At 32.4% G+C, this 12,888-nt stretch overlaps 1 protein-coding gene across 1 annotated transcript; it reads left to right on the forward strand.

Moving 5' to 3' along the window:
* The first annotated feature begins 241 nt into the window (after window positions 1-241).
* LOC134699750 (uncharacterized) lies at window positions 242-11,734 on the forward strand. Its single transcript, XM_063561176.1, has 2 exons — window positions 242-408; window positions 9,735-11,734. The coding sequence occupies exon 2, from the start codon at window positions 10,087-10,089 to the stop codon at window positions 11,590-11,592; it is 1,506 nt and encodes a 501-aa protein (XP_063417246.1). The 5' UTR covers window positions 242-408; window positions 9,735-10,086; the 3' UTR covers window positions 11,593-11,734.
* Window positions 11,735-12,888: the final 1,154 nt, after the last annotated feature.

Raw genomic sequence — 12,888 nt, forward strand, 5'->3', positions numbered from 1 at the left:
CAGAACAATCAAAATTAAATCAGTAAGCTCCGTAAACTATTTAAACTTTAAATAATGTAACATGAAACTCAATCTTTTAAACACCTATTAATCTATTGAACTGGTCTTTAATCTATATGCATTTTTGTGTATTACACCTTGCACGTATTATCCAGTTACAACAATAAGCTTAAAGAACAATTACTTCGATCGAAATCAATGTTGGTCTATTATTTAAATACAATCGAAATTACTGAAATCGATATTTAAGTTGAGATAAAATTTCTGTCGTGTACGAAAAATGTGTCGCTGATCATTTGGCATAAATTCCAAATAGTCAAGATCCTCTTGGAAACCACAAATCAATGGAAAATTATAAATCTGAATATAAGAACAATACTAAAGGATAGCAAAAAAGCTGAGTTTAAGGTATGTTCATACAAATTTTATCAAAATTCAAATATGAGTATTAGTTGTTTATATATTTTTTTGTATTTATTATTTTTGTTAGTGTTTTTAGTTTTAAATTTTGGGTTTTTTTTTTTTTTTATCGAATACACATTTGGTAGTATTTTATTTTAAAATTTTCAAATGCATTTATTCCGAGGCTGAATTCTACGGAAGTGCCATGGAGTGCCATGCAAAAAAAATACAAATTGTGCGCACAAGTTACCAACTTGCGCGCACATGTTACTATTTTGCACGCACAAGTTGTATGTGCGCACGAGTTACACAACTTGTGCGCACAAGTTACGCGTAATCTTATAGACATGCGCTGTTTTGCTAAAGAGACTACTTTAAGGAACGCCGTAGCTGCCGAATACGAACATATGCTTATATACATGAATGCACAAACTTTTCAATATCTTCACATGTTATGGAATTTCCAACAAAAAAATTTCATTTTGCTTTTTTTCCTTCAATTATTTGTAAAGGCAATTCTAAAATATATTTACATCTGTTTCCCACACAATAATCAAACCTAACATTATTTTATTATACAACAATATTTAATAATATACGCAATTTCTACAGTAAAATGATGCCAAAAAAAAATGATCAGTCATTTCAAATTTCAATTTATCGTTTCGTCAGCTTTTGAATTTACTAAATGTCCAGTTACAAATATTTCAATCTAGTTCAGGAAAAAAGATAATAAACATGCAAATCTGTTGGTTCTGCAACACAATAATAAAAAAAAAGCGATACGTTGGAATTAAAACGGGTATGTTGGATTGAGGCAGACATATTGACATGTAACATACAATTTATGGACACCCCTCCCTCCGCCATAATTGTCATGTAACAGACACTGATTGTGCCTACTTTCAAAGAGTGGTTGCAATGGTTCCTTAACATGCAGCAAGCGTGACATTCCCCTTAACGATATGTGTGTTTGTACGTCCCCATCTAAACTGAACGTGGCTGCATACTTATACTTATACATCCCACACAGCTAAACTGTTGTCACTCTATGTTTATGTGTAGTGTCTTTATGGCAGTTTTGCTTTAATTTTTCTGGTTTTTTTTTTCTTTAGTTGGGGGTGGGGGGGGGGTCGTCGTTTTCTTTTCACCATGATATCTGTTTTGTCGGTTTACAAAAAAAAAGAACTCATCCAACTATGACTCCAGTGTAGTTTTCAAAAAACTCATTAGAGAAACTCGAAATAAAAAAGTAAAAATTCAAAAGAAAGGCGTACGGTCCATTCTAACTGGTCGTGGCTGCGTATTTGTACATCCCGAACAGCTGAAATATTGCCCCCTAAGAGCTTTGGACAAATCGAGAGATAATTACGAGAGACATTATTTCGCAATTAATCTGGGTACATGAATTATCGTCTGATCTGCAAAATTGAGTTTGGGGTATTGTATGTTATATTGATTATCTCCACTTGTATGTCAATGTCGGATTTGACCAAAATCAATATCTTTCTCGTTGTTAATAGCTCTGTCTTTATAACAATTAGTACCAAATCAAGGTTTCCATTAGCTTCCATTCATTTTAATTAGTAATAATATCTATTTAGCATAGAATACTTTACAGTTGCGTGCTAAATACCATGTATATATACACACATTAAAGTTGTGAATGGAGGTCTTGATGGAGGGGTTCTTCATTTCTGTATTCTATAATTGTTTTGACTAATTTTGTCTATTCTTTATATTGATGGACCCCATTATTCTCTATTCTTTATACTTGTGGACCCCACTATTCTCCATTCATTATATTTGTGGACCCCATTATTCTCTATTCTTTATACTTGTGGACCCCACTATTCTCTATTCTTTATATTGATGGACCCCATTATTCTCTATTATTTATACTTGTGGACCCCATTATTTTCCATTCATTATATTTGTGGACCCCATTATTCTCTATTCTTTATATTTGTGGACCCCATTATTCTCTATTCTTTATACTTGTGGACCCCATTATTCTCTATTCTTTATATTTGTGGACCCCATTATTCTCTATTCTTTATATTTGTGGACCCCATTATTCTCTATTCTTTATATTGATGGACCCCATTATTCTCTATTCTTTATATTTGTGGACCCCATTATTCTCTATTCTTTATATTGATGGACCCCATTATTCTCTATTCTTTATATTTGTGGACCCCATTATTCTCTATTCTTTATACTCGTGGACCCCATTATTCTCTATTATTTATACTTGTGGACCCCATTATTCTCTATTCTTTATATTTGTGGACCCCATTATTCTCCATTCATTATACTTGTGGACCCCATTATTCTCTTTTCTTTATACTTGTGGACTCCATTATTCTCCATTCATTATATTACAGCACCTGCATTCGGCAAACCTCGGTAGAATCCGCTACTCTCCGTCTATCGTTAGATGAGGGTACGGAATCGGCCGAGTTGAGACGAATGATAGCACCTCATTATTTTCTTTTTATTTTTTTTGTTGTTGTCCATTTCTTACTACTGTTTATAATTTTCGCCCATTCAAATTCATCTCCATCCCCATCCATATTCTCAAAAAAAAGTACTTTACACATTATTGCTTACGTTTGGAATTGGAAATAGCTTAAAGAAATATATATATACCAGACATAACAAAAACTTGACCTTGAACTTACAGTATTAACTAAGGCGTTTATTTAACGACTTCTAATATCTCTTCTTCTTCAAAAACAAATACAATAAGTTTAAACATATTTGTTCATAGTGGATTTGGAAACAAATTGATACAACTCATATAAATCCCTTTCTGCTTTGCGGATGCGAGTGCTGCTTTGTAGAGGCATTAGCCCGCTCTTTTTAGAAATCTACAAGGATGTCTTTTGTGTGCAAGATAATTTGCTCTCTCTTAACACGGGTCAGCCATTTTTCGTCCCCTTCTGACGAACCAGGAACCTTTGCATGTGTTTCAATGAAAGTACAATGCTATTGTGGTCATGATTATAGAAAATTTAATGTTTATTTATATACATGTAATCACGTCACTCAATGTTTTCTTTCCCTTTTAAAGATATTTGATTTTCGATTATATCTCGCCGCGATATGCACAGGCACTTGTGGTTCTATCAATTGGAAGACCCACTATCAACGTATATTTTACTTGTAAATATACGTTGATAGTGGGTCTTCCAATGGATAGAAACAAGTGCCCGTGGCGATATGAACTTTTTGTTTTAAGGGGGTCTAAACCACCCATCAATCAATCCTCAAACAATATCTTCTACTATTTTAGCGTATTGCCAAATAAGTAAAAAGAAAAAAGTTTCATTTGTATTCTGTCATTTAGTAATGGTGATAAAAGTGTTATGTTACAATCATCAGAAATGGTGATAAAAGTGTTATGTTACAATCATCAGAAATCGTGATAAAAGTGTTCTGTAACAACCATCAGAAATGGTGATAAAAGTGTTATGTTACAATCATCAGAAATGGTGATAAAAGTGTTATGTTATAATCATCGAAATGGTGATAAAAGTGTTCTGTTGCAATCATCAGAAATCGTGATAAAAGTGTTATGTTACAACCATCAGAAATCGTGATAAAAGTGTTATGTTACAATCATCGAAATGGTGATAAAAGTGTTCTGTTACAATCATCGAAATGGTGATAAAAGTGTTCTGTTACAATCATCAGAAATGGTGATAAAAGTGTTCTGTTACAACCATCAGAAATGGTGATAAAAGTGTTATGTTACAATCATCGAAATGCTGATAAAAGTGTTATGTTACAATCATCGAAATGGTGATAAAAGTGTTATGTTACAATCATCAGAAATCGTGATAAAAGTGTTCTGTTACAATCCTCAGAAAACGTGATAAAGGTGTTATGTTACAATCATAAGAAATCGTGATAAAAGTGTTATGTTTTTATAGCTGACTATGCGGTATGGGCCGTTTGCTCATTGTTGAAGGTCGTACGGTGATCTATTATAGTTGTTTTTGTCTGTTTCATTTTGGTCTCTTGTGGACAGTTGTCGCATTGGCAATTATACCAAATCTTCTTTTTTATAATTAGGATCAATGATGTATGCCAGGATTATAATTGTGTACACCTGACGTTTAATTCGTTAACGTGTTAGACTCTCCAGTGACGCATCTTAGGGAACGAATAACAGCTTCTAGGGTACGAATATGAATAAATATATCTAAAGGTACGAATTAACGCTTCTTATGATACAACATTATCAGTTAGTTCTCACATGCTCCATTTAAATTTTACGAGACTATTTAAATGCATTGTTTATCGATGGTCACGGCCTTGTGTGCATGTATGGTTTAATATTACAACCGTTATAATGGTAAATACATGTATTAGTTTTCATAATATGAAAGTTTTATAAATAATTCATTCGAATTCATATCTCCCAGCGAGTTGCTAGAAATAGATAAAATTAAAACGAATAGTATGTTTAAATGACATGTATAGACTTCCTTGCTTCATTATTATAATATCATCATTAATGAATTCTAATAAACTATTAAAATGTAGGATTCGCATTCATTTTCTTCACAATGTCAATAATAGAGAAAGATTTAATAGAATACCATAGATTATTGAAATACTAAGTTAAATTTTTAATTACATACTTGGCTAATTTTATATTCAGCGAAATAAAAACATATCTTTACATTGCTTTAATATGAATTTATGAATCTCTAAAACTAATGTATTTTACCAAACCTATTGATGTGGGTTCGAATATATTTGACCTCAATCAAGGAACTACATAATACCAAAGACGGATCAATGAAAACGTCTTAAATTTCAAAATTTAACTCTAGACCTTACCATAAACTAGGTTGAAATCATTATTATAGTTTAAAATATATATTATAAGGTTATTGTGCAGAAGAATTTCTGATGATTTAGCTATGAACGATATGACATAATTCGGTTACTGAATTGAAAAAAGTCCATAAGAATTATCCTTATATTTCCTTTCACAAATAAAGATCAATACTATCACTTGTAGTTGTAAAACACAGACCACCAACTCAGTGGCGGATCCAGAACTTTTCCTAAGGGGGGGGGGCCTCTGACTGACCTAAGAGGGGGCCCGCTCCAGTCATGCTTCAATGATTCCCTATATAATCAACCAAATTTTTCCCACAAAAGGGGGGTCCGGGCCCCCCAGCCCCCCCCCCCCTGGATCCGCCTATGCAACTGAGATCTCAAAATTATACTTAGATTCGGTATCAGCACAAATTCATGTGAAGAAGTTAATTTATTAACAGCTAAATTCATCAGTTTCAGTGGCAGATATTACATAATTATAAAGAATAAAAGTAACATATCAAACAAGTAGCTGCTGTCAATAGTATGGACTAGGAATACACGGGGTGTGACATTGACATATGGGATATGACGAGGCTTAAAACAACTACTGACTATGTGGTATGAGCTTTACTCATTGTTGAAGGCCGTACGGTGACCTATAGGTTTTGATTTCTTTGTCATTTTGGTCTCTTGTGGAGATATGTCTCATTGGCAATCATACCACATCTTTTTTATATATAGACCACACTAGCCCCTTAATTAGTTGTTTCGATGGTTCGTTACCAAGGTTAACTTACAGGGATCATGGTATTACCATTTGTACAAAGTACTACATCCCCCATTTCAGTTAAAGGATAACAAGCTGTAAGTGTATGTGTGTCATGCTTAATTGTTGAAGGCCGTACAGTGACCTAGAGTCAATAGTTGTTAACTTCTACTAGTATTACATTTTGTCTCTGATGGGTGGTTGGCTCATTGACTATTAAACCAAATCTTCTCACATATATATTTTCTTCATTGAGCTCTTTGGGGGCTTTTTTTTTACCTCAGAAACTGCTGAGACAGAGAACACAATTAATGTACATTTCGAGCGCATCTGATCTTCCTCTTTTCACGACCTTAAGATTTGTCGTATCACAAGGCCATACAAATCAGAATCCATTCAAATATGTTAAAATAATTCCAAAGTTTTCAAAACCTAGTTAACTTCATTTGACAATAACTATGTTACAGTTAGATTTATGTCCTTAGTACAGGTTGTCCACATTTTGGAATGTACATGATATCAGTTTAATCGAGATTGATTTTCTTCATAACTATATCGTTAAATTTGATTTAAAAAATCACTCAATAAAATTAAACTTTTATGAATTAATACTACGCTCTCAATTGGCCTAATCTATGTCGACATCGATTTCTTACAGAAGTACACCACTTAAATTTGACTGATTTTCAAAATTATTCTATAAAATTGAATTTTAGGGATAAAAATACAACGCTTTCAGTAAACTTAATGTATATTTAATTATCCAGTAGGTATTAAGAGTATGGTAAATATTTATTTCTGCCCTATATTGATTTTATTTATCGAAGTGATGAGTTAAAAAATTTATAAGTGATTTTGATAATTTATTGGATTACTAAAATAAACATTTTAATCTCAGTATAAACTACTTATGTATATACATTGTCATTGAACAATCAATAACCTGTCACCATGAATTAGGTGACTTAGTCCGTTGCTACCGAGACCTAAAGTACGAGGTATATGGTCCAGTCCCGATCACCTATAAAGTTTGCATAGTATGTGCTTTCGAGTGGTACTTGACGGTTATCCTTCGTATACCGGTTTATATGTTCAATCAAAAGTTGTTTTTTCGACCATTTTTATGTAGTCTGCAGAAATATAATTATGTTCTTCGAGTGGTACTTGGCGCTCATCCTACGACCGTATACAGGGTAATATGTTAAATCAAAAGGTCTTTTTCTGCCATTTTATGTAGTTTATCTTCACTATACCTACATACCTGTTTATATAACCCAATAACTCTAAATAGTGTACCATGCGCACTTCGAGGTTTGACTGCCTCCTTTTATCTTTATCATTAAGGTTTTTTTATATACTTTTTGGAGAAAACATTATATAGGTATAGTGAAAGTTTGCTTCCGTTTCGACAAGAATGAATTGTTCGTTGAATCAATATTCTTACAACTATTTTCCAATACAAACTATTGCTCATAATTATTAAAAGGTACACCAGACATAAACACAGTGTTATTTAGTTGAAACTAATTGCGTAGTTTACGAGGGAATGTCATACATGTAAAGAAGCATACTAAACTATTGGCACCCGACTTTGCTTTGTCAACATGTAAACAGGATTTTCAAAAAGAACCCGGACCTTCCAAATGTTTGTTTTTTTAAAATTTGGATTTCACAATTTCACAAAGCCAAAACAAATGAAGTAAGGAATTCCACATAAAAGGACCCAGGAGCAATGACCAATGGTCACTATTAAGCAAGGCTGTACAGTAATGGACTGCAATGACGCAACAGTCAACATAATGACACACTAAACATTTCGTACTTCGCATTAGTCTTCTTTGGGAATCCGTTTTTTGTGTGCCTAACAATCAGAAAAGGTAATCAGAAATTCGAAATACATTTGTGAGATTTTTGCGTGTGTTGAGTGTTTTTCGTTGTTTTATTTTCTTTTGGAAATTGCAGACCCCTCTCCCCTTTTGTTGTGTGTGTGTGTAGTTTTTTTTCTGTTTAAGTTTTTTGTTTTTGTTAATTGTTTTGTTATAATTATTCAAAATTTCGGTTTTATTTAAGCTTTTTGGAGAATACTAAGTTGTCGGTCTTTCGTGGTACTTAAAACAATACCTGAAAGTGTAGTGCCATTGAGGTCTTTCGGTATAGATATGATACGATCGTGCGAAATTCTTTCAATTCTATAGGACATAAACTTTTAATTTATAACGACCTTTTGACCGATGCAAAACTAATCTGAGCGTTTGTTATTTACTATTAGTCCTTTTCAATATTTCTATTAGTTTGTAGAAAAGCGAGCAATATTGATATTTGCATAAAGAAAAAAATATATAGTTAGTCGAAATTAAAATATCTAATGAGACAAAACTAAACGCGTTCAAAACGTTAATTGCTTTAATGTATAAAAACTCTTTTGAATATTTCAGTGTAACCGGTACAATGATATAAACATTTAACAAATATCCAAATATGTACATAATCATTGAAAGAAAATGAAAACATTTGATTGAATATGTTGTATATAATGTCCCTACGTGGAGACTGAGGAATGTGTGTAACTATAACTAATATATCATATACCAAGTATATTTTTTAAGTTTCCCAAGCATTATTAATTATTGAAATCTAAATACGTACAGTGGCAAATATTTCATGCATATTAATATTATTGTTGATTGATTGTAGATTGTTTTGTGTACAGTGGCAAATATTTAATGCATTTTTAAAGGCTAGATAAAATTAAAGCTTAATACAATATGTATGTTCTTCAAGATAAAAAGCTGTTAAAAAATACTGCTGTTGGAAAATTTAGTACGGCTTATTGGGTGGGGTGGGAGCAGACATTTTGTCTTACAACGAGTCATAGATTTATTATATGTTGTTTTTTAGCGTGTCCAGAGAAATGCACTGCTACAACACAGAGCACTTTTTGCCTGATTGTACCAAAAGTCCATGTGTTATTCTTAGATTGCAATTAGTATTCATTTTTCTAACATTTATACACTACTGTACTTTTGATTTGTGTATGTGAAGCCAACATGTCTTTACATGTATTTTGTCTTGTGTTGCTAAAATTGAGAATGGAAATGGGAAATGTGTCAAAGAGACAACAACCTGTTTGATTGGTATTCCTCGTCATCTCCGTATATTCGTTCAATTTTGTACTCAAAATTGAGCGACTGAAATAAAAAAAAAACAAACACCTGAACATCCCCCCTTTTACGTTATCATGTAAAAATAAGAATATGTGGTATGATTGTCAACGAGACAAATATCCATAAGAGACCAAATGAAATAGGAGTTAAACCCATAATAACGAATGTGAAAGGGGTGAGAGCGAAAAGAGGTTCGATATTGTTTTCCTTTAGTTTCACATACCTGCATACATGTATTAATAAAACTCAATCAGCTTTTTCATCGCCAAACTAAGACTTGAAAGCATTACTATATGAATGGATGATTAGTATAGAATGGAGTATAACTTCACTTAGAATAACAAAAGAAGATCCTTCTCATTTACAATTTCTTAAATTCTATTTAAATTTTTGATAATGAAATAATAAATCATATCAATCTTCATTCATACAAAAATGAAAAATCTACAAACATCATTCTCTTCTTTTAGTATATACAAGGCGAATAACAAAAACGTATTTAAATACCATTTCAATATATTTAATTTCTACTTAATTCATTGTTTTATTTTAATTCACAGGTAGAAAGATTAAACGTTTAGATTCCATGTATATATCAACAAAGATTACAAGAAATTTGATGCCAGGATCGACCGCAAAACATTAAACGGAAAAAAGTTAAATGTTTCATTGATTTTACAATATAAAGACCGTTGTGGAATGAAATGAAATTCTTCAGAATTAAATCAACCTGTGTTCTTTTTATCTACAGTAGAAAAACAGTGTTTAAAGTTACGGAAGCGAATACGTGAACAAACACTAAAATAAACGCATTCAGCTATTGACAAGACTCCAAATAAAAGTTTTTATTCAAATTTATGATTACAGTTTCGACCTTTGGGTCATATATAATAAATAATCTTAGTATATAAAATGGATAAGAATTTAATTTCACACAATACAATTGAAAAGAACCAATCTAGTAAGAGTCCCGTATGTACGAGAAAAAGTGAGAACTCACGAGAGTGTGTTCCAGCCTGTCACTGCTCTCAGACATACGTAAATGGATTACCTCAGAAACTTATTAAATGCCCAGTTTGCTTAACAAATATTGTGGTTTCAATCACACAGAATGATTTAAAACGTGCAGAAATGGAAAGACCTGATATACCTCAGTTGAGATTTTCTCGTGAATTTGTCAATGGGAATAGTTTGTCTTTTTGCAACACATGCAACGGAAATGAGGCTGAGGTCAATTGTATTGAATGTGACCAGAATCTATGTTTTGAATGTGCTAGGATCCATCTTAAATCGACTGCTACGGTAAGACACCATATTACTGGTATAGTTTCAAAACTGAGCAGTGGAGCGAGTACTCCAAACAGTCCGAAAAATAAAAACCATTTAACAAATGGAGTTTCCGAAGGGAACATATCTCCAAGACTACAGACATTGACACTAGGATCGCCAACGTCCCCTAACAATAACAGACAACCCGAACGACGTCTTCCACGTCCGTCACAGCTGGCGAAAGATAATGTATATCAACGGGGAAATTCCCCGCGAGTCACAAACGAGAAGACCAAATTTGATTTCAAAACACCAACTGTAATCGGATGGAAGAAAAATTTCAGTTTGATTAAAAAGTTTGATGTAGAAAGTTATGTTTTGTCAATTTGTCCAGCAACAGGGGACCAGTGTTGGATAGCTGAAGCCATGTCATCTGGAATACACAAATACAACAGCGAAGGGGAACATATCAAAAGTATAGATGTTTTCAACGAGGTCCGCGATATGACTATAAATAAAGCAACGGGTGATATATACGTTTCTTGTTTCACTGCAAAAGTGATCAAAGTGGTCAACCAAGAAGGAGAAATAGATATATTTGCTCAGATGGACATGCACCCAGCTGGCATTGGAGTCACAAGTTACGGAGACGTCGTCGTTTGTGCCGTTCAGGATTTCAGACGACGTCATAAGCGGGAGCATCGGAATCGTCTGCTGGTATATTCGCGACATGGGATTTTGAAAAAGGAGATTGAGCGAGATCAAAATGGGCGAATTTTTAGTTATCCGGAATATATTGATATCAATATAAATGGTGACATGTGTGTTTCGGATATTGAAAATGAATGCGTGACAATTCTAGACGAGGACGCACGTGTAAAATGTGTATATAAGGGTCCACCAAAGGGAACTTTGAATCAAGCCTTTGACCCACGTGATTTAAAATGTGATAAAGACGGCAATATAATTGTTTGTGATATAAACAACAACGCCCTACATTTGCTCAATGTTTATGGGGAATATCAAAGAGTGCTGATCTCGGAGAAAGACGAGATTTATTGGCCGGATGTTGTAGGCATTGATCAAAGGAATCACATTTGGGTTAGGGAACTATGGCAACATTCAATCAAAGTATATCAAAATTTATAAACTAGAATCAAACACGTTTGCAGTATTAAAATTAGGACAACTTAATTCAGAGTGATTTCAAATAAAATTTGTAGAGAGAGGATTGTTCAAATGCTGTTAGGTAATTTCAACTTGAATGAAAATGAGTTATTTTATAATGTGCTGCGTTATACGGGGCGCCGAATGGGACTCTTATGGTTTTGTACAAAATTCAATTTTGTCATAACAAAATCATTTTTGTCTTACAAAACTATGTGCTACAGACTTGTTTTGTGAGAACTTCAATTTTGTGATGACAAAATTCATTTGTGTAGACAAAATTCATTTTTGTCATTACAAAATTCATTTTTGTAGACAAAATTCATATTTGTCATGACAAAAGTCAATTTTGTCTAAAAGGTATGCAAATATAAACATATTTGCATACAAAATTGACTTTTGTTACCTGATATGGAAATTAAATCACAAAAGTCAATTGTGTGAGGTAAGATTCAATTTTGTTAGACAAAATTAACTTTTGTGAGACAAAATTCAATTTTGTCAATTTTGTTGAGACAAAAGTGAATTTTGTTAATTTTGATGAGACAAAAGTGAATTTTGTCAATTTTGTTGAGACAAAAATCAATTTTGTCAATTTTGTTGAGACAAAAGTCAATTTTGTTGAGACAAAAGTCAATTTTGTCAATTTTGTTGAGACAAAAATCAATTTTGTCAATTTTGTTGAGACAAAAGTCAATTTTGTTAATTTTGTTGAGACAAAAGTCAATTTTGTTAATTTTGTTGAGACAAAAGTCAATTTTGTCAATTTTGTTGAGACAAAAGTCAATTTTGTGACGACAAAATTCATTTTTGTGACGACAAAATTCAATTTTGTAACAACAAAATTGACTTTTATGAGACAAAATTGACTTTCGTGAGACAAAAATCAATTTTGTTGAGACAAAATTCAAATTTGTCAATTTTGTTGAGACAAAATTCAATTTTGTTGAGACAAAAGTCAATTTTGTCTCACATTGGTCAATTTTGTCTCACAAAAGTCAATTTTGTCAATTTTGTTGAGACAAAAGTCAATTTTGTCAATTTTGTTGAGACAAAAGTCAATTTTGTGTAACAAAAGTCAATTTTGTGTAACAAAAGTCAATTTTGTGTAACAAAAGTCGATTTTGTATGCAAATTAGTTCACAGAAACCAAACTTAACTAATTTGAATACAAATTCACTTTTGTCGCCCAATTTTCAAATTATGTAACAAAATTCAATTCTGTGTAACAAAAATGAATTTTGTCATGACAAAAGTGACTTTTGTCCGCTGATAGAT

The sequence above is a fragment of the Mytilus trossulus genome, unplaced genomic scaffold (assembly GCF_036588685.1).
Source record: "Mytilus trossulus isolate FHL-02 unplaced genomic scaffold, PNRI_Mtr1.1.1.hap1 h1tg000085l___fragment_1__unscaffolded, whole genome shotgun sequence".
Classification (NCBI taxonomy): domain Eukaryota; kingdom Metazoa; phylum Mollusca; class Bivalvia; order Mytilida; family Mytilidae; genus Mytilus; species Mytilus trossulus.